Below are 23174 nucleotides of genomic sequence, written 5' to 3'. Positions count from 1 at the left end.
GGGGCGCTGCGACAGGAGGACCGGGTTCCCATAGCAACCGCTCGCCCCGCCCCTCGGCAGTGCCGACGGCCGGTAGCAACGCATGCGCGGCGGGCAGAGTGACCCGGATCTGAATCATGGCGGAGGAAGGAGAGCAGGTAAAAAAATAGAGGCAATATGGTATATACAAAAATATATCAGGATATTATCATATATATATATATAGAGAGATGGGGTGAGGTAAAAAATCCACAGAGAGGGGAGAGATAAAATAGAGGGAATTAAAATAGAAAGAGGCTATAGAGAGATAGAGTGAGAGGGAAGGGATGGAGGGAGTGCAGGAGAAGCTGAGGGAAGGGATGGAGGGAGTGCAGGAGAAGCTGAGGGAAGGGATGGAGGGAGTGCAGGAGAAGCTGAGGGAAGGGATGGAGGGAGTGCAGGAGGAGCTGAGGGAAGGGATGGAGGGAGTGCAGGAGAAGCTGAGGGAAGGGATGGAGGGAGTGCAGGAGAAGCTGAGGGAAGGGATGGAGGGAGTGCAGGAGAAGCTGAGGGAAGGGATGGAGGGAGTGCAGGAGGAGCTGAGGGAAGGGATGGAGGGAGTGCAGGAGAAGCTGAGGGAAGGGATGGAGGGAGTGCAGGAGGAGCTGAGGGAAGGGATGGAGGGAGTGCAGGAGGAGCTGAGGGAAGGGATGGAGGGAGTGCAGGAGAAGCTGAGGGAAGGGATGGAGGGAGTGCAGGAGAAGCTGAGGGAAGGGATGGAGGGAGTGCAGGAGAAGCTGAGGGAAGGGATGGAGGGAGTGCAGGAGGAGCTGAGGGAAGGGGCAGAGAGATAAGGAGTTTGGATGAAGACGAGACTGGGATAGAGGAATGAAGGGGGTGAGACACATGGAGGGAGAGATAGATGTGGAGATGCCGGCGTTGGACTGGGGTAAACACAGTAAGAAGTTTAACAGCACCAGGTTAAAGTCCAACAGGTTTATTTGGTAGCAAAAGTGTGGCTTTTGCTACCAAATAAACCTGTTGGATTTTAACCTGGTATTGTTAAACTTCTTACTGGGAGAGATAGAAACAGAGATAGGAAGAGAAACAGATGGGCATGTTTGGAGAGAGGGAGAGAAATAAAGGGAATGGGATATCAGACAGAGTGTGGGTGAAAGGGTGCACACTGATTCGTGGCACAGTGGTTAGCACCGCTGCCCCACAGCACCAGGGACCCGGGTTCAATTCCTGGCTTGGATCACTGTCTGTGTGGAGTCTGCATGTTCTCCCCATGTCCAGGTTTCCTCCGGGTGCTCTGGTTTCCTCCCACAGTCCGGAAGATGTGATGGTTAGGTGGATTGGCTATGCTAAGTTCCACCTCTGAACAAACATAAGGAGTGTGGTGACTAGGGGATTTTCACAGTAACTTCATTGCAGTGTTAATGTAAGCCTACTTATGACATTAATAAACTTAAAAACTTTAGACTTGTCATGAAGGATAAGGTCCATGCATTTTTTAAATTCATTCATGGCACATGGGCGTCGCTGGCTGGCCAGCATTTATTGCCTATCTCTAGTTGCCTGGAAGCATTTGAGAGTTAACCACATTGCTGTGGCTCTGGAGTCACATGTAGGCCAGACCAGGCAAGGATGGCAGATTTCCTTCCCTAAAGGACATTAATGAACTAGATGGGTTTTTCTGACAATCGACAATGGTTTCATGGTCATCAGTAGATTCTTAATGTCAGATTTTTAAAAAGTGAATTCGAATTCCATCATTTACCTTGGCAGGATTCGAACCCGGGTCCCCAGAACATTAGCTGAGTTTCTGGATTAATAGTCTAATAATACCACCAGGCCATCACCTTCATCTCTTAAAGGTGAAGTAATGATATTGACAAAAACATTGTAATTCTTTCAACCGTATGACCTGGAATGTTCCAAGAATTCATTTTGTTCTGCTCTTGTTCATCCAAGTTTGTGTTCATCTAACACAAGAGCTTTCTTCATCTTAAGTGGAGCACCCGGAGGAAACCCACGCAGACACGGGGAGAACATGCAAATTCCACACTGACAATGACTCAAGGCTGGAATCGAACCCTGGATTAGCGGAGTAAATGCATGTGGTTACAGGAATAGGGAAGGGGGTGGGCCTGGGTGGGATGCTCTGTCGAAGAGTCAGTGTGGACTGATGAGCTGAATGGCCTCCTCCTGCACTGTGAGGACTCTGATTCTACTCAGAGGCAGCATTGCTAACCATTCAGTACAGTGGTTAGCAATGCTGCCTCACAGCGCCAGGGACCCTGAGTTCTCGCCAGGGACCTTGAGTCCTCCCCATGTCTGCGTGGGTTTCCTCCGGGTGTTCGGGTTTCCTCCCACAGTCCAAAGATGTGTAGGTTAGGTGGATTGGCCGTGCTAAATTGCCCCTTAATGTTCCATGGTGTGTGGATAGCCATGATGAGTGTGGTTACGGAGATAGGGCGGAGGAGAGGGCTAGGGAAAGATATTCTGTCAGAGAGTCGGTGCAGACTCGATAGGCCAAATGGCCTCTTTCTGCACTGAAGGGATTCTACCCTATCACTATTTCCTTCAATTCCTTTATGCTTATCTAACTTCCCTTAAATTCCCCCCCTCCTCCCTAACAGTTAAATCTGTGTCAACCACTCATCTGTGCTACTGAGGTCCACATTCTCGCCACTCTGGGCAAAGAGGTTTCTCCTGAATTCCCCATTGGGTTTGTTCCTGACTATCTTATATTTACGAACCATGATTTTGGTCTCCCCTATGTCATTTCTGCGTCTAGTATTGTCTCTTTGCTTGTATGCTGTTAAGTCCCTATTGCTAAAACCTTGGATTATGTATGTATGCTCTTTTCATTTTCAGCTTATCAACCTGTCCTCATACCATTGCTTATCTGAACCCCTAAGTTCCTCTGCATCGCTACGCCAGCATCTAGTGTACACGGCCTCTCTACTCTTTCTTCAACCTCTTATTTATCTATTGTTATATTTCAGCTGTCATTTGCCATCCACTAACCTATGTCCTGAAATTGTTTGCAGTCCTGTTCAATTAATTGCACCTGTTTGCTGTCCGCTATTTTGATAATGTCTCCCCGTACCTGTGCACAGGTGTACAATGATCTCAATGTTGACCCTGGAGGGGGACATCGTTGTTTTGATCTCTGCAGTCCAAAATAAGTTCATCAATCTCTGGTTCTTATCCATGCTACCCTGCTCCCTTTTACCGTCTCTGTGATGTATAAGATGCTGGTGAGCCACACCTGGAGTACTGTGTACAGTTTTGGTCTCCTTACTTGAGAAAGGATATACTGGCACTGGAGGGGGTGCAGAGGAGATTCACTAGGTTGATTCCGGAGTTGAGAGGGTTGGTTTATGAGGAGAGACTGAGTAGACTGGGGCTATACTTATTGGAATTCAGAAGAATGAGGGGAGATCTTATAGAAACATATAAGATTATGAAGGGAATAGATAAGTTAGAAGCAGGGAAGTTGTTTCCACTGGTGAGTGAAACTAGAACCAGGGGGCATGGCCTCAAAATAAGGGGAAGCAGATTTAGGACTGAGTTGAGGAGAAACTTCTTCACACCAAGGGTTGTGAATCTGTGGAATTCCCTGCCCAGTGAAGCAGTTGAGGCTACCTCATTGAATGTTTTTAAGGCAAGGTTCGATAAATTTTTGAACAGTAAAGGAATTAAGGGTTATGGTGAGCGGGCGGGTAAGTGGAGCTGAGTCCAGGAAAAGATCAGCCATGATCTTATTGAATGGCGGGGCAGGCTCGAGGGGCCAGATGGCCGACTCCTGCTCCTAGTTCTTATGTTCTTATGACTGAGCTTCCTGTGCAGAACCGTAAATCACATCTTCTGACAATGTCTGCAGGCAGCACATTGAGAAGTTTTTTTATTATTGTCACAAGTAGGCTTACATTAACACTGCAATGAAGTTAATGTGAAAATCCCCTAGTCGCCACACTCAGGTGCCTGTTTGGGTACACTGAAGGAGAATTTAGCACCTAACCAGCACGTCTTTTCAGATTGTGGAGGAAACCAGAGCACTCGGAGGAAACCCACGCAGACTCCGCACAGACAGTGACCCAAGCCAAGAATTGAACCCGGGTCTCTGGCGCTGCTGATCACTGTGCCACTGTGCGAGAAAGGAGATGGGTCAAGTCTGATGGGTACCAGTGACCCTCACTATTCCTTCCTTTCTTCAATCATTTCAATGACAGTTTTGGAAACATTAATATAATTGGCCATTCAGGATCTTGGGATATATGAGTAGAATAAACGACCTGGAGCTGAACTGAACCCAGGAAAGGCGGCACTGGCTCAGAGATTCAAGGTTACAGAACAGGAGAAGGCCCATTGAGCCCATGATGGTTCTCTGCCAGGGGAATTTAACTGTTCCCAGTGGCCTGCCCTGCCCTTTTCTCACAGCACTGCATTCATTTCCCTTCAGATCCTTACCCAAAGCTCTTTTGAAAGTGACAGTTGAATTTGCTCCCAGCTTTTCGGACAGTGCTTTCCTGATCCTAAGCATCTGCAGTTTTTAAAAAATGTGTTGCCTTTGGTTCCTTTGCCAACCACTTTAAATGTGTAAAGTGGCTGAAAGTGTGCCTAGGAACAGTATGTCTGGAGGGTTACAACTCACGGTGAAGGATCTCTGGTGTTATCCTTTGGACTGACTTGCCAATAGGAACATGGGATATAGGAGCAGGCGCAGGCCATTCAGCCCTCTAAGCCTGCTCCACCTTGCGAGAGGATCATGGCTGATCTGGATGTGTTCTCAGTTCCACTTTCCTGTCTGCCCCCATAACTCGTGACTGCCTTATCGATCAGAAATCTGTCTAACTCAACCTTGAATAAGTTCAGTGACCTCGGCCCCCCTCCAGTGCTTTCTGGGAAAGAGAATTCCACGGCCAAATGTCTCCCTGAGAGAAAGAAATTCTCCTCGTCTCGGTGTTAAAGGGGAGACTTTGTATTCTTAAACTATGTCAATCACTTGGCAAATGCAGTGCAGATGACTTTCAATTATTAAACATTGCAGATGGTACCTCTCCCCGGCTCTGGATCACGTGACAACTCCACAAGAGCTTTCATTTCCTTTGCAGTGTATCAGTTACCAAGCATTAAATTGATTTGGATGAGAGGTCACTGCTATAAATAGTACTTCCTGGGCTCCAATGGTATTCACAGAAGCACATAGTTGTTACGGCACAGAGGAGGCTGTTTGACCCATTATATCTGCCCCGGCGCTCCAAACAAGCATCATGACTTTGTGCCATTCCCCTGCCTTTTCCCCGTATCCCTGCACATTGTTTAAATAATCATCTCAGGCCCTCTTAAATGCCTCGATTGAACCTGTCTCCACCTCACTTCCAGACAGTGCATTCCAAACCCCAACCACTCGCTGGGTGAAAATGTTTTTCTCACACCACATTTGCTTATTTGCAAATCACTGAAACCTCTCTTGTTTTTTACGATTTTCTGAGCGGGATCAGTTTCTCTCCAGCTACTCCGTGGCCCCCTCATGATTTTGAACATTCCTGTCGAATATTTTGAATATTTCTATCAAATTGACTGCTTTGAATGTCAAAACCGTATTAGTTGAAATGACGAACGGTAATCTGGAAATGGGTTTTATGAAAGTGAAAATCGTTTGTGTGTTTGACTGAACATTGCCTCTTGGTGGCGCTGTAGACTAAAATATTAGACCAGCACATGGAGCTTTGATACACATTACCAAGATACAGCAGAATCTCTCAGCATCCATTGACTTCATCTGCATAGCACTTTACCACGTGGCTACAAACTCTTGGCATTAAGGAAGGGGGTAGCACAGTGGTTAGCACTGCTGCCTCTCAGTGCCAGGGACCCGGGTTCAATTCCAGCCTTGGGTCAATGTCTGTGCGGAGTCTGAATGTTCTCCCCATGTCTGCATGGGTTTCCTCCGGGTGCTCTTGGTTTCTTCCCACATTCCAAAAGATGTGACGGTTAGGTGCATTGGCCATTGTAAATTCTCCCTCAGTGTACCCGAACAGACGCTGGAGTGTGGCCACTAGTGGATTTTCACAGTAACTTCATTGCAGTGTTAATGTAGGCTTACTTGTGACACTAATAAAAATACTTTAAAACTAAACTGTTCATAGAATAGAATCCTTACAGTACAGAAGGAGGCTCTTTGTGGCTGCACCGACCACAATCCCACCCAGGCCCTATTCCCATGATCCCACACATTTACCCTGCTAATCTCCCTGATACTAGGGTCAATTTAGCATGGTCAATCCACCTAACCCGTACATCTTTGGAGTGTGGGAGGAAACCGGAACACCCGGAGGAAACCCACACAGACACGGGGGGAACATGCAGACCCCACACAGATCCTCCTCACTAAATGCTATTCCCCCAATTTTTGTATCATCTGCAAATTTACTAATCAGACCACCTACATTTTCCTCCAAATCATTTATATATATATTACAAAACAACAAAGACCCCAGTGCTGATCCTTGGGGAACACCGCTTGTCACAGACCTCCAGTTAGAAAAGTACCCTTCCATTGCCACACTCTGCTTTCTATGTCCAAGCTAGTTTTATATCCATCTTACCAACTCACCTCGGATCCCATATGACTTCACCTTCTGTATCAGCCTGCCATGAGGAACCTTATCGAAGGCTTTACTAAAGTCCATGTATACAACACCCACTGCCCTACCCCCGTCAATTTTTCTTGCCACTTCCTCAAAGAACTCAATCAAGTTTGTGAGACACGACCTCCCCTTCACAAAACCATGCTGTCTATCGTTAATAAGCCGATTCTCTTCCAGATGTGAGTACATCCTGTCCCGAAGAATCTTCTCCAATAATTCCCCCACCACTGATGTAAGGCCACAGGCTGTAATTTCCCGGATTGTCTCTTCTGCCCTTCTTAAACAGAGGAACAATGTTAGCGACTCTCCAATCCTCCGGTACCTCACCCGTGACTAAAGAGGATACAAAGATTTTGGCCAAGGCCTCAGAAATTTCATCCTTCGCCTCTCTCAGTATTCTGAGATAAACCCTATCTGGTCCTGAGGACTTGTCTTAATGTTTTTCTAAACCTCAAAAACCACCTGTTTTATCTCAACATGTCCTAGAATGTCAACAATTTCCTTTCTACACTCACCATCCACCACATCCTTCTCCTTTGTGAATACTGATGCAAAGTACTCGTTAAGGACCTCACCCACCTCATCTGGCTCCACACACACACTCCCTCCACTGTCCTTTCCTTAGCTACCCTCTTCCTCCTTATATACGCATAAAGAGCCTTGGGATTCTCTTTAATCCTACCTGCAAGGACATTTCATGACCCCTTTTGCTCTCCTCAGTCCCTGTTTAAGTTCTTTCCTGCTATCTTTTTATTCCTCAGGAGCCTTATCTGTTTCCAATTTCCTGAAATTTATGTATGCCACCTCCTTTTTCACTAAGCTCACAATCTCTCTTGTCATCCAGGGTTCCTTAATCTTGCCATCTTTATCCTTCATTTTTACAGGGACATACTGGTCCTGAATTGTTAACAACTGACTTTTAAAAGACTCCCACATATCGGATGTGGATTTACCCTCAAAAAGCCGCCCCCAGTCTACATTCCCTAGCTCCTGCCTAATACTGTCGTAGTTAGCCTTTCCCCAGTTTAGTACTTTCACTCTGGCACTACTTCTATCCTTTTCTACAAGTGTCTCGAAACTTCTAGAATTGTGATGGCTGTTCCCAAAATGGTCCCCCACTGAGACATCAATCACCTGTCTAGAACTAGGTCTAAGATAGCCCCTTCCCGAGTTGGACTATCCACATATTGCCTCAAGAAGCACTCTTGGACACACTGAACAAGCTCTTCCCTATCCAAGACCCTGGCATGAAAGTAATGCCAGTCTATGTTGGGGAAGTTAAAATCACCCATCACAACAACCCTGTTGTTTTTACATCTTCCCATAATCTGCTGACGTATCAGTTCCTCCACTTCACGCTGGCTGTTGGAAGGTCTGTAGTACAATCCCAACAGTGTGATTGCACCGCTCCTGTTCCTGAGTTCTACCCATATGGCCTCACTGCATGATCCCACCAAGGTGTCCTCCCGCTGTATAGCTGTGATATTCTCCCTAATCAGTAGAGCAACACCCCCATTTCTTTTGTCACCCTTTCTATCTCGCCTGAAGCATCTAAATCCTGGAATGCTAAGTTGCCAATTCTGCCCTTCTTTCATCCAAGTCTCCGTAATTGCCACAACATCATAGTTCCATGTAGCAATCCAAGCTTTAAGATCATCCGTCTTACCTGTCATACTCCTTACATTAAACACACCTCAGACCATCTGTCCTGTCATGTTTTGTACACTCTCCGTGTTTTATTAGCAGGGGATTAGGGTAAGTGTGTGAAGTTACAAGGATAATATGGCCTGGGTGGGATTGTGATCGGTGCATGTCGATGGGCCAAATGGTCGTCTTCTGCACTGTAGGGATTCTGTGATTTCTCTCAACCTTACTGGATCCATTCACTGAGTTCTCCACAGTCTCTGTACTGTGGCCCTTTTTGATTTTTGTCTTTGGTTTCTCTGCCCTCCATTTTTCCCCTTACTGCCTTTTGTTTCTGTCCCCACTTTACCTCCCTCTGACTTCCTGCATCCCCCACCACATTATTTTAAACCCTCCCCAACAGCACTAGCAGACACTCCCCCTAAGACATTGGTTCCAGTCATAGAATCATAGGATCCTACAGTGCAGAAAGAGGCCATTCGGCCCATCGAGTCTGCACCAACCACAGTCCCACCCAGGCCCTATCCCCATATCCCCACATATTTACCCACTAATCCCTCTAACCTATGCATCCCCGGGACACTAAGGGGCAATTTAGCATGGCCAATCAACCTCGCCCGCACATCTTTGCACTGTGGGAGGAAACCGGAGCACCCAGAGGAAACCCACGCAGACACGGGGAGAATGTGCAAACTCCACACAGACAGTGACCCGAGCCGGGATTCGAACCCAGGTCCCTGGAGCTGTGAAGCCGCAGTGCTAACCACTGTGCTACCGTGCCAGTCCTGCCCAGGTGCAGACTGTCCGATTTGTACTGGTCCCACCTCCCCCAGAACGGTTCCAATGTCCCTGGAATTTGAAATTGTATTGACATTGTAAGTAAATAGGGAAAAAAAACTAAACCTGGACTGACCCAAGCTTTTCCAAATACACAATGTGACTGTGTTTTGGTTCACTGCAGAGTTTGTGCTCCAGCTGTGTTCTGCAGTAAATAAATTTTGTTTAAATGTTGCCATTAATTCTCGGCAGTTCATCAATGTTAATCACCAGCTGTTTAAATATTCGACTATTGTTATTTAGTATGTTGCCATGGGCAGTGTATGTGGGCCACGTGTTTCTTATGATTCTCTTACTGATGACTCATGTAATGATCGCTGGTTCCAACTCTACCTCACTCAACCCCTCCATTGCTGCTGTGTTCTCAGACTGCTTGTCCCATACACAGCCCTGGATGTGTCTCTCTAACCTGCAGCTAAACTTTGGGAAGATCAAATCCATCATCTTCATCCCTGCCACAAACCCTCATCCCCCTCTCCAGACAGGTTGCAACACATGATCTCTTCTTTGGCCCTTTGTCAAGTTTCAAACTGTGTATCTTTTCCCATCAGCCTCACATTCTTTCACCTCCATGATAATTCCCGCCCTTTGTCCAGCAACTGCTTTTTATCTCCTCCAGGCTCGACCACTCTGGTGCTCTCCTGGTCAGGTGCCCAACCTCCACAAGTTTCAGCTCACCTGAAGCTCATTCCGAGCCTCTCCTGCACCAAGTCTATACATCCATCAGCTTCCGCTTATTACATCGAATCCCTACAGTGCAGAAGGAGGCCATTCAGCCCATCAGGTCTGCACCAACCACAATCCCACCCAGGCCCTATCCCCATAACCCCATGTATTTACCTTACTAACCCCCCTGACACTAAGGGGCATTTTAGCATGGCCAATCCAGCTAACCCCCACATCTATGGACCCTGCATTGCCTTCCAGTCCACCCATATTTTGATTGTAAAATTCTCATCCTTGTGTTGCAGTTCCTTCACAGTCTCACTGCTTCCTACTTTTACAATTTCCCTACAGCCTCACTACACTCTGGGAATTCTGTTCCTTTCCCAATCTGGCCTCGCGTTTATCTTCTATCTGTTCGCCTCATTGTTAATGTCTGTGCTTTCAGCCGGTTAGATCCTACACTCTGGAATTTGCCCCCAATCTCTCTATTCCTCCACTTACCCTCCTTTAACCAGCTCTTTAACCAAGTTTTCAGTCTCTATTCCTTACCCCATCTCCTTTGATTTGCAACTTTGAAGCAGCTCAAAATATTTTTCTGAAATAATGGCACTCTATAAATGCAAGTTTTTGTTAAATCCCCCCACTCCCAGCACTCCAACCATCTATTAGTTTTAAGATAGCAATGGAGAATGATAGGTCTGGCCCAAAAGTTAAAATTCTAAATTGGGGCAAGGCCAATTTTGATGGTGTCAGGCAGGAACGTTCAACAGTTAATTGGGGGAGTCTGTGGGAAGGCAAAGGGGCGTCTGGTAAGTGGCACGCTTTCGAAAGTGTGTTAACCAGGGTTCAGGGTAAACACATTCCTCCGAGAGTGAAGGGCAAGGCTGGTGGAAGTAGGGAACCCTGGATGACTCGGGGTATTGAGGCCCTGGTCAAGAAGAAGAAGAAGGAGGCACATGGCATGCATAGGCAGCAGAGATCAAGTGGATCCCTTGAAGAGTATAGAGGGTGTAGGAGTAGAGTTAAGAGAGAAATCAGGAGGGCAAAAAGGGGACATGAGATTGTTTTGGCAGATAAGGCAAAGGAGAATCCAAAGAGCTTCTACAAATACATAAAGGGCAAAAGAGTAACAAGGGAGAGAGTAGGGCCTCTTAAGGATCAATAAGGTCATCTATGTGCGGATCCACAAGAGATGAGTGAGATCCTAAATGAATATTTCTCATCGGTATTTACTGTTGAGAAAGGCATGGATGTTAGGGAACTTGGGGAAATAAATAGTGATGTCTTGAGTAGTGTACATATAACAAAGGATGTGGTGCTAGAAGTCTTAAAGTGCATCAAAGTAGATAAATCCCCGGGACCTGATGGTGTATCCCAGGACACTGTGGGAGGCTAGGGAGGAAATTGTGGGTCCTCTAGCAGAGATATTTGAATCATTGATTGTCACAGGTGAGGTGCCTGAAGATTGGAGAGTGGCAAATGTTGTGCCTTTGTTTAAAAAGGGCTGCAGGGAAAAGCCTGGGAACTACAGGCCGGTGAGCCTCACATCTATAGTGGGTAAGTTGTTGGAAGGTATTTTGAGAGACAGGATCTACAGGCATTTAGAGATGCAAAGGCTAATTAGGGACAGTCAGCATGGCTTTGTGAGTGGAAAATCATGTCTCACAAATTTAATTGAGTTTTTTGAAGGGGTAACCAAGAAGGTAGATGAGGGCAGTGCAGTTGATGTTGTCTACATGGACTTTAGCAAGGCCTTTGACGAGGTACCACATGGTAAGGTTAAATCTCATGGGATCCAGGGTGAGGTATCTAAATGGATACAAAATTGGCTTGATGACAGAAGCCAGAAGGTGGTTGTAGAGGGTTGTTTTTCAAACTGGAGGCCTGTGACCACCGGTGTGCCTCAGGGATCGGTGCTGGGTCCACTGTTATTTGTCATTTATATTAATGATTTGGATGAGAATATAGGAGGCATGGTTAGTAAGTTTGCAGATGACACTAAGATTGGTGGCATAGTGGACAGTGAAGAAGGTTATCTAGGATTGCAATGGGATCTTGATCATTTGGGCTAGTGGGCTGACGAATGGCAGATGGAGTTTAATTTAGATGAATGTGAGGTGATGCATTTTGGTAGATCGAATCAAGGCAGGACTTACTCAGTTAATAGTAGGGCATTGGGAGAGTTATAGAACAAAGAGATCAAGGGGTACATGTTCATAGCTCCTTGTAAGTGGAGTCACAGGTGGACAGAGTGGTGAAGAAGGCATTCAGCATGCTTGGTTTCATCGGTCAGAACATTGAATACCAGGAGTTGGGACATCTTGTTGAAGTTGTACAAGACATTGGTAAGGCCACACTTGGAATACTGTGTAGAGTTCTGGTCACCCTATTATAGAAAGGATATTATTAAACTAGAAAGAGTGCAGAAAAGATTTACTGGGATGCTACCAGGACTTGATGGTTTCAGTTATAAGGAGAGGCTGGATAGACTGGGACTTTTTCCCCTGGAGCGTAAAAGGCTGAGAGTGATCTTATAAAGGTCTATAAAATAATGAGGGGCACAGATCAGCTAGATAGTCAAGATCTTTTCCCAAATGTAAGGGAGTCTAAAACTAGAGGGCATAGGTTTAAGGTGAGAAGGGGGAGATACAAAAGGGTCCAGAGGGGCAATTGTTTCACACACAGGGTGGTGAGTGTCTGGAACGAGGTGGTAGAGGTGGGTACAATTTTTTTCTTTTAAAAAGCGTTTAGATAGTTACATGGGTAAGATGGGTATAGAGGGATATGGGCCAAATGTGGACAAATGGAAAGAAATTACAACATGCTGCTGTGTAGAGGGACCTGGGGGTCCTTGTGCATGAGACGCAAAAACCCAGTCTGCAGGTGCAACAGGTGATCAACAAGGCAAATGGGATGTTGGCCTATATCGCAAGGTGGATAGAACATAAAAGCAGAGATGTCTTGCTGCATCTGTACAGGGCATTGATGAGGCCGCAGCTGGAATACTGTGTGCAGTATTGGTCCCCTTATTTGCGGAAGGATATATTGGCCTTGGAGGGAGTGCAGAGAAGGTTCACCAGGTTGATACCAGAGATGAGGGGTGTTGATTATGAGGAGAGACTGAGCAGATTGGGTTTGTATTCGTTGGAATTTAGAAGGCTGAAGGGAGATCTTATAGAGACCTATAAGATAATGAAGGGGCTGGATAGGGTAGAGGTGGAGAGATTCTTTCCACTTAGAAAGGAAACTAGAACTCGAGGGCACAGCCCCAAAATAAAGGGGGGTCAGTTTAGGACAGAGTTGAGGAGGAACTTCTTCTCTCAGAGGGTGGTGAATCTCTGGAATTCTCTGCCCACTGAAGTGGTGGAGGCTTCCTCGTTGAATATGTTTAAATCACGGATAGATGGATTCCTGATCGGTAAGGGAATTAGGGGTTATGGGGATCAGGCGGGTAAGTGGAACTGATCCACTTCAGATCAGCCATGATCTTATTGAATGGCGGGGCAGGCTCGAGGGGCTAGATGGCCTACTCCTGCTCCTATTTCTTATGTTCTTACTAGCTTAGGGGCTCAAAACAAAGGGCGGCATGGACAAGTTGGGTCGAAAGGCCTGTTTCCATGCTGTAAACCTCTATGACTCTTTGATTTGTAATCACAGTATACACTAATGCTACATGGCTTAATATTCTCGAAAGAGAACCCTGGACTGAGAAATTCAATTGTTTTAAAGTCCAACAATCCCCTTGTACACACTTGGCCTCCAACCTTGGCACTGGTAACTCACATCTGAGCTATCCAGACTTGTCTAAGTTGTTTATGCCCCTTTGGGGAAGAGTTTGCATTGAAAATTAAACAAAAAGAAGCTTCCAGGTGGTGCAGATTTCCCAGTAATTTAACTTGTAATCTGTTAAACGTGGTGTTGGGTGTCAGCACCTGACATAAACTTGGCAGATCGAGAACAATGGTGTGGTGCACAGATATCACAAAAAAATCGTTGAAGACAGTCACTTAATGCCGGATGCTTCTGTAGCCTGAAGCCATTCCAGTCTCAAAGTTCACTGACTGAATAATTATAATCTTAGCCCATTTATTTGGAGCTAAGATAGATTTTCTTGGCTGCAAAGAGCCATTTCCACCTCAGCAGACAGTTCCTCCAGCCCTACATCCCTCTGAGAACTCTGCACTCCCCCAATTCTGGCCCCTTGCCCATCTCAGATTTTAATCACTCCACCATTCAGCAGCCCAGGCCCTAGACTCTGAAATGCCTTCCCTCGATCTCTCTGCCTCTTTGTCCACCTTTAACCTCCTTAAAACCTTACCCCTCTTTGACCAAGCTTTTTGGTCCCTTGCCCCAGTTTCTCCTTGTGGTAACTCAGTGTCGAATCTGTTCACTTCTGTAAAGTGCGGTGTGATAATTTATTATGTTAATGGTGCTACATAAATGCAAGTTGTGCTTTGTGCATCATATGGTCAAACACCCCTACCGCTGTAAAACAGCACTTTACTGAGATCGTAGCGATAACACTGCCATATAATATATCTCAAATGCTTCTGTTGTGCTGAGGTTCTGTTTTTCATTCCCTCTCTATTAGCCACAAACGACCAACACAGTTGAGGAGCCTCTTGACCTAATCAGGCTTAGTCTGGACGAGAGAATCTACGTGAAAATGAGGAACGACAGGGAGCTTCGAGGAAGACTACACGTGGGTAACCAGTTGGATTATTCAGTCCCATATTAGCAATCATTAGAATCCTATAGTAAAGGAGGCCATTCAGCTCTTTGTGTCTGTGCCAGGTCTTTGAAGGAATGATCCAATTAGTCCCAATCCCCCTGCTCTTTCCCAATAGCCCTGTAAATGTTTCCTTTCATGTACTTATCCAATTCCCTTCTCAAAGTTGCTATTGTTTCTGTTTCCATCGCCCTTTCAGGCAGCGCATTCCAGATTACAATTACTTGCTGCGTAAAAACAATACTCTTCGTTCCCAGCTGGCTTTTTTGCCAATTATTTTAAATCTGTGTCATCTGGTTACCGATCCTCCCCACGGTGGAAATATTTCTTCCTCTCCACGCTATCAAAACCCTCTGTAATGTTTGGGCGAGTCTATTAAGTCTCCCTTTAACCTTCTCTGCTCCAAGCAAAACAATCCCAGGTTTATTTCATTTATCCATTTACGGAGTGTTGGTGTCGCTGGCGGGAGCAGCATTTATTACCCATCCCCAATTGCCCTTGAGAAGGTAGTGCTGAGGAGACTTGGTGAAGTTGCTATGGTGCATTTTGACAGTGGTACACACTGATGCCACCGTGTGCCAGTGGTGGAGTGAGTGAACAATGAAGATTGTGGATGGGGTGCCAATCAAGTGGGCTGCTTTGTCCTGGATGGTATCGAACTCCTTAATTGTTGTTGCAGCTGCACTCATCCAGATAAGTGGGGAGCATCCCATCACACTCCTGACTTGTGCATTATAGATGGTGGACAAGCTTTGGAGAGTCAGGGGGTGAGTTACTCGCCGCAGAATTCACAGCCTCTGACCTGCTCTTGTTGACACACTATTTATACGGCTGTTCCAGTTCAGTTTCTGATCACTGGTGCCCAAGGATGTCGATTCAGCGATGATAATGCCATTGAATGTCAAGGAGAGATGGTTAGATTCTCTTTTGTTGGAGATGGTTATTCCCTGGTACTTGTGTGTACAAATGTTACCTGCTGCTTATCCGCCCAAGCCTGAACATTGTCCAGTTTTGGTGCATTTGGACATAGACTCCTTCAGAGGAGTTGCGAGTGGTGCTGAACATTGTACAATCATCAGCGAACATCCCCACTTCTGACCTTATGATAAAGGAAGGTCATTGATGAAGCAGCTGAAGATGGTTGGGCCTCGGACACTCAGAGTCATAGAGGTTTACAGCATGGAAACAGGCCCTTCGGCCCCACTTGTCCATGCCGCCCTTTTTTTAAAACCCCTAAACTAATCCCAATTGCCCGCATTTGGCCCATATCCCTCTATACCCATCGTACCCATACTCCCCTGAGGAACTCCTGCAGTGATGCCCTGGGACTGAGGTCATTGACCTCCAACCACCTTCTCTTGTGCCAGGTATGACTCCAATCAGAGGATCTCCTCCCCCCCCCCCCCCCCCCCAACTCCGATTCCTCCAATTTTGCTCGGGCTTCTTGATGCCACACTTGGCCAATTGCTGCCCTAAAGGGCAGTCACACCTCACCTCTGGAGTTGAGATCTTTGTCCGTGTTTGGACCAAGACTGTAATGAGGCCAGGAGTTGACTGGCTCTGTAAATAGTGAATACAACTCCAGACACTCAGCTGCAAATGCTTTTGAGGGATAACAAATGCTGCAATTCTAATCGGAAGCTGACCAGGATCCACCTGACTCACTGACCTGCACTTTCAGATGCTGTCGGATCTGCTTTGCATTCACAGCATTTAAATCTTTACATCCTCTTGCGGATCAGATAGACACAGGGCTTTGCTGCAATTTAGGTCATGGGTGACAGTATTAATCTATCTAGACTCAAGTCCTGCTGACCATTTCACAAGCAGGAATGTTTATCATTTAAAAGCAGCAGGGCTGTTAAACATTCTAGGGATGTGGATGTTGCTGGGAATTTGTCACCGATCCCTATTTGTCCTGAGAAGGTAATGGTGGGTTGCTGCCTTGGACAGCTGTGTGGATTATTAGTCCACTTCAGAGGGCATTTAAGAGTTCAAATACATTGGTGTGGGGACTGGAGTCACATTTGGGCCCAGCCCCGGCAGCTTTCCTTCCCTGGAGGGGCATTAATGAACTAGTTAGCTTTTTAGGATAGTCCAACAGATTCATAATCACTTGTTTTGCTTTATTCTTTCACAGGATGTGGGTGTCACTGACAAAGCCCGTATTTGTTGCCCATCCCTAGTTGCCCTTGAACTGAGTATCTTGCTCGGCCATTTCAGTGGGAGGTTAAGAGTCAGTCGCATAGTTGTCGGTCTGGAGTTGCTTGTAGGCCATACCAAGTAAGGATGGCAGATTTCCCTTCCTAAAGGGCAGTGAGCCAGATGGATTTTTACAACAATTGTTACACGGTCATCATCACAGAGGCGAGCTTTTAATTCCAGATTTATTAATTAAATTTAAATTCCTCCAACTGACGTGGGATTTGAACTCTTGTCCCCAGAGCATTAGCCTGGGCCTCTGGATTATTAGTCCAGTGACATTACCACTTCACCAATAGGTCTCCTATTTTACTGACACCGGATGTTTATTTACTGAATTTAAATAAAACTGCCATGGTGCGATGTGAATTCACATTCTCTGGATTAATTAGCCCAGTAGTTTAACCATCACAAAACTGTGCAGAAATAGGTACCAGAAAAGAAACGAGAAGAAATTCATTTTTTGCCGCGAGTTGTCATGGTCTGGGAGGCGCTGCCTGAAAGGGCGGTGAAAGCAGATTCAAAAATAACTTTCAAAGGGAAGAAATACTTGAAAAGGAAAATAACAGCAGGGCCAACAGAGCTAATTAGATAACTCTTCCGAAGAGCCAGTATCGACACAATTGGCTGAAAGGCCTCCTTCCACTGCGCTGTTTGATCCTCTGAATGTAAGTAGATAACTTTTAAAAATAGAATGCATTTAGTTTGCGCTGATGGCACTCTCGCTGCTTTCTGGGGAATTGACTGTAAATGGGGGACACTGATATTCTGTTAACGATACTGCTGCAGTCAAAAATTACTATCCCAGGCCATCAGTTTAAAAACCATGGTAGCTTGTAACAAAAATAGAATTTTAGTTGTTTCTGTAAATCCGTGGCCCTGATTTATTAGGAGCAGTAACCTGCATGTTATGAGCAATGTCTTAAGTTTTCCATTTGGATGGGAAAGCAGAATATAATTCCTCAAAATGCGAGTTAAAAGCCCTGGGGTCCCATGTGACCCGGTCACTGGATCAGTTTCCCTGTTTTATGACTATTGGAAAAAGCTGTGTGTCGGATGCCAGAAGCAGATTTTAATTTTACTGCTATTTCCTGTGTGGATTTGTTTATTGGAAGCTTTTCCAAAAATGACGTAATCAGAAACAAGATATCTCACGGGGAAACATGCATTTAGGGAGAATGTGCAGGTATCGACTGTTTTGGAATATTAAATTCCACATGGATAAGGGAAACCATGATTGCAGCATTGCACTGACTGCCAGAAGCAGCATGGTAGCAGGGAATAAAACAGATTGGTCGGGAAAGGACATTGCCTAGAATATAAAGAATGCTTTACAGCCACTGAAGTACTTCATAGAATCATAGAATCCCTACAGTGCAGAAGGAGGCCGTTCGGCCCATTGAGCCTGCACCAACAGCAATCCTATCCTCGTACGTAACCCCATATATTTACCCTGCTAATCCCCCTGACACAAAGGGGCAATTTAGCACATCCAATCAACCTACCCTGTACATTTTTGGACTGTGGGAGGGCACCGGAGCACCCGGAGGAAACCCACGCAGAAATGAGGAGAATGTGCAAAATCCACACAGACAGTGACCTGAGGCTGGGATTGAACCCGGGTCCCAGGCGCTGTGAGGCAGCAGTGCTAACCACTGTGCCGTCCATGAAGCATTGAAACATGGCAGCCATTTGGTATCTAGCATGTTCCCACAAATAAATGACTAGATAATCTTTTAGTGATTTTGGTCGAGGGATAGATTTTAGCCAATATACCATTGAAAATTTCATTTATCTTTGAAATAGTGGCCTTGTCCACCTGAGAGGACAGGTGGGACCTTGGTTCAATGTCTCATCTGAAAGCAGCATCTTTTGTCAATACTGAAATAGAACGTAAGCTGAGGTTTCTGGAGCAGGACCTGAATCCACAAGCTTTCAATTCGGAGCTGAGTGTGCGACTGACTGAATCACAATTAATATCCAGGGATCCTGTTGAGTTTCAGGAAAGAAATTGCTTGAAAAGAACTGGCATTAGATTCCATTAGTAAGAGAAATGTTAAATATGTGCTAGAATCATAGAATCCTACAGTGCAGAAGGAGGCCATTCGGCCCATTGGGTTGCACCGACCACAATCCCACCCAGGCCCTATCCCCACAACCCCACGCATTTACCCTAGTTAGTCCCCCTGTCACTAAGGGGTAATTTAGCATGGCCAATCCACCTGATCCGCACATCTTTGGAGTGTGGGAGGAAACCAGAGCACCCGGAGGAAACCCATGCAGACACGGGGAGAATGTGCAAACTCCGCACAGACGGTGATCCAAGCCGGGAGTCAAACCTGGGTCCTTGGCGCTGTGAGGCAGCAGCACTAACCACTGTGCCGCTGGTAAAAGAAAAACATACTTGCATGATGAGTGTTAGCATATAGCATATAGAATGTGCTACTGCAAGTTGCAGTTGAAGTCAAATCAATTGCATTTAATGTCAGTCAGATGAGCAGTTAAAGGAAAAGTTTGGAGGGAAAGAGCAGCAAAGTAGGATTTTATTAGATAGCCAGTGCAGAGAAAGCAGTCTCACAGTGGATAAAAATCTGTTGTGAGAACGAGAGCAATGTGGTTTTATGGAAAGATATATTTGTACATAGCAGCAGCTTATCCTGTTCTCATCAGGGGGACATTATTTATCAGGAGTCAAGCCCATGGTAAAGCCAGGCCGTGGGTAATTTGACCAGACATTATTCTGCATTCTGTCCATTAGTTTTCCATTTTTCCATGAGAAATTCCAATGTCCAAATTTATAATGGGAGTTGCCTATGTAAAGATGTCATGTTGTAATTGTGCCCTCCGACCAGTGATGATGCTACAGCATCTTCATCAATGAGAGGATGTAATTTCAGCGTGATTAGCTTCCCCATGTGGAATTTATCGTGGGATAAGTTTACAAGTGTGTGCAGATAGGAGTAATGATTAATATAGCTATGTGCAAAATTCTTTCATTGCTTTTTCTCAATAGTTTCCGATTTCATGTTGTTCCTTGCAGTGTAATGCATGTTCTCTTTGTAAATATAGGCTTATGATCAGCATCTAAACATGATTTTGGGAGATGTTGAAGAAACTGTTACAACTGTAGAAATTGATGAGGAAACATATGAGGAGATATACAAAGTAAGTCTGGACCTCTTTTCTCTCTCTTTCATGCTTGTGGTTTAAAGAGTCAGTTGTACAGCTCTGTCAAATCTCCCATCTATCTCTCTCGCTCCAAGGGGCCCCAGCTTTCCCAACCTAACCTTGAGCTAAAATCCCTCATCTCTGGAGCCATTCTGGAAAATCTCCTTTGCAGCTTCTCCACTCTCACATTCAGGGGGCAGTGCTCTAATTGTGACCTAACCAGAGCCTGATCAAAGTTCAATATAACTTTCCTGCTTTTGTACTCGATACTTTTACTTGTAAAGCTCAATATTGCATATACTTTGCTAATTACTCCCTCAGTTAATCATATGCCACCTTCAAGAATCTATGCAGGTGAACGGCAGATCCCTCTGTCCCTGCACGTTGTTTAGACTGTGCCGTTAAGCTTGTATTGCCTCTCCCTGCTTCTTCTGTCAAAATGCATCGCCTCACACTTCTCTGCATTAAAATTCCCTCTGCCACTTGTTTGCCCATTCTGCAAGCCTATCTCCTGCTGCACATGATTGGTTTCAGCCTAAGTTTTTGCCACAACTCCAAGTTTGGAATCATGGCAAATTTTGAAATGTTACTCTGTATTCCAATATCCAAGTCATTTATAAAAAGCAAAGAAAAGGCAGTGCTCCTCGCACTGATCCTTGATCCATGCCCAGGAACACCGCTGTTTACTACCCTCCGGTCTGAAACATTAACCACTTACTGCAATTCACTTTTTTCCATCCTTACGTCAATGTGTTATCCAAACCGACACTGATGCCCTATTCCATGAACCTTGACTTTGTTATCCAACTTTTGATATTTTGTCAGATGGTTTCCTAGAATTCATCTTGACAACATCCGTTGCATGACCCTTCATGGCATCGTGCTATTTGAAAAGTGCTCTATCTTCTCTCATGGTGTTGGCACTTGAGCCTGAGAGTTCATTGCTGGACAGTGTGCTCCAACCCCCAACTCCCCAACGGTTTATACCTAATCTCTGCTGCATGAATATAGAAGATGCAAAGTGAATACCGAGTCCTTTCAGATAGTGGGGAAACAGATTGTAGAAGGGACTAAAACAGTCATCACTTCTCTCACTTCTCAACCTGTGAAGACCTGGGAGCAGTGCACCTGGGAGCTATAGTCAGTGTCAGCAGTGGGTTATGGGTGTTGCTGGCAAAGCCAACATTTATTGCTTCTATTACTGAAATGTTTTATTCCTGAAACATTGTGTTTATTACTGAATCATTTAAAATTCTGAGAGGCCTTAACAGAGTAGACAATGAGAGACTGTTTATCCCTGACTAAAGAGCCTACAACAAGACGGTTGCAGCCTCTGGATAAGGGGTTACTCATTTAAGACAGAGATGAGGAGAGGAGTTGTGAATCCTATTTATTTATAGAATCCCTACAGTGCAGAAGGAGGCCATTCAGCCCATCGAGCCTGTACACACAATTCCACCTAGAGGCCCTATCCCCATAACCTCATGAATTTACGTTGCTAGCTCCCATGACCCCAAGGGACAATTTAGCATGGCCAATCAACCTAACCCACACATCTTTGGACTGTGGGAGGAAACTGGAGCACCCGGCGGAAACCCACGTAGACACGGGGAGAATGTGCAAACTCCACACAGACAGTGACCCAAGCCGGGAATTGAACCCTGGATCCCTGGCGCTGTGAGGCAGCAGTGCTAACCACTGTGCCCCTATGTCACCCTGTGGTGCCCACATCCCATTTTTTAATGGGATGTGGGCACCACTGACTAGGCTGGCATTTATTGCCCATTCCTAATTGCCCTTGAGAATTTAGAATAGTCTATCCCAGAGGGTTGTGGATTCTCAATCATCGAATATATTTGAGACTGAGGGCAGTAGGTTTTTGGAAATCTAGGGATATAAAGATTGAGCGGAAGAGCGAAGCTTTTGTGGCAGATCAGCCATGATCATATTGAATAGCACAAAAGGTTGTCGGACCTCCTGTTCCCATTGATGTTCCCATGTTTATCAGAGTCCTGAGCAGTGTTCTCCAGGGTTCTTTATCTCACTTTGTGCACCTGCTATGTACAAACCAAACACTTCCTCTATTGGGAAAACCCTCCGATAAATATTTCTACCAAATGACCACTTCCACTTACAGTGAAAAATGTACAAGTATTAGCGTTTTGTTGCTGTCTTTTGCTGAAGAGTGTGAAAAGGAGACTGAACCCCATCTTGGGTGAGGGAAGGCAGTGAATGAAGCCTAGAGAACAACAAGCCACAGGTGAGAGAGCATAGAATACACGTGGCTCCCATGTTATCACTAACTTTGTCTGTTTTGGGTTGGGATTTTTATAGCTCACCCTCTGGGCTAACGAAAAGATTGCAGCAATAAGCGCACGGCAGCATGTTGAATTCTGAACCTGTGTTTGATGATCAAACTCTCTCCACCAATGCCACCCAAAACACTGTTAAAACACAGAAATCCATAGCTTTCAATGTCTGGTGTACTTGTTAGGTAGATAAACAGCAACAGGCTGCAGCCTCTGTTCCCTGCAAATAAATGTCTTAATCCATCAAGAAAATGACCTCAACTTTTAAAATGTTCTATTCTCAATCTTTGTTGTCCTTTCTCTCCCCAGTCCACCAAGCGAAATATCCCAATGCTGTTTGTCCGTGGTGATGGTGTTGTTCTTGTGGCTCCTCCACTAAGAGTCGTTTAAACCCAACAAAACTGAACATTATGGACTGAACTTCAACCTGTTTATATTTTTCAGTTGACGGAGAAAATGCTCCGATATTATTTTTATACAATGTACATCGATATTACGATGCAAAGGGCCCGTGTGTGCTGTTTAATTTTGAAAGGAGTGTGTTCAGCTTGGGCTTGTGAAAAGTAAATAAAGTATTTTCATTTGTTTTAATAAAGATTGACTTTCAAATTCTACACCTTACTTTTCAGCTACACTTCATTCTCTACTGAACTTGCTCTCTAACCCAGTGTAGTCCAGTAGAAGCCACTGACTAGCCACAGGTAAGGTGACAGGTGACACCTTTTTAAATATCTTGCATTAATTTTAGTAGGAAGAACCTCGCGCACAATCCAGGTAAACATACCTAACACACGGATATTTACTGAACAAACATCTCTCGACACATGGTAACCAGGGAAGTAAAACACTTGCTCCCTCAGCTTTGTGTTGCAGCAAACACAGAAAGATTACAGCTCATGTACACTGAGTACTGAGCTCAGCTGACCAAGAACAATGTCTCCTGCTCATTTTTAATTTACTAATGAACAATGTGTCCGGTGGCTAACATACTGGGCT

General features: G+C 45.3%; 1 protein-coding gene across 1 annotated transcript; it reads left to right on the top strand.

The window, feature by feature from the left end:
• The first annotated feature begins 67 nt into the window (after positions 1-67).
• lsm3 (LSM3 homolog, U6 small nuclear RNA and mRNA degradation associated) lies at positions 68-22792 on the top strand. The gene is made up of 4 exons (XM_078203436.1): positions 68-137; positions 14362-14472; positions 19771-19866; positions 22488-22792. The coding sequence occupies exons 1-4, from the start codon at positions 117-119 to the stop codon at positions 22566-22568; spliced, it is 309 nt and encodes a 102-aa protein (XP_078059562.1). The 5' UTR covers positions 68-116; the 3' UTR covers positions 22569-22792.
• Positions 22793-23174: the final 382 nt, after the last annotated feature.

The sequence above is a fragment of the Mustelus asterias genome, chromosome 3, assembly GCF_964213995.1.
Source record: "Mustelus asterias chromosome 3, sMusAst1.hap1.1, whole genome shotgun sequence".
Taxonomy (NCBI): Eukaryota; Metazoa; Chordata; class Chondrichthyes; order Carcharhiniformes; family Triakidae; genus Mustelus; species Mustelus asterias.
This window is presented reverse-complemented; position numbering and strand designations above follow the sequence as displayed.

Coding starts and splice junctions, on each gene's coding strand:
- lsm3 (XM_078203436.1), top strand. CDS start 117: ATGGCGGAGGAAGGAGAGCAG. Junction 138..14,361: donor TGGCGGAGGAAGGAGAGCAG/GTAAAAAAATAG, acceptor CCTCTCTATTAG/CCACAAACGACCAACACAGT. Junction 19,867..22,487: donor CATATGAGGAGATATACAAA/GTAAGTCTGGAC, acceptor TTCTCTCCCCAG/TCCACCAAGCGAAATATCCC.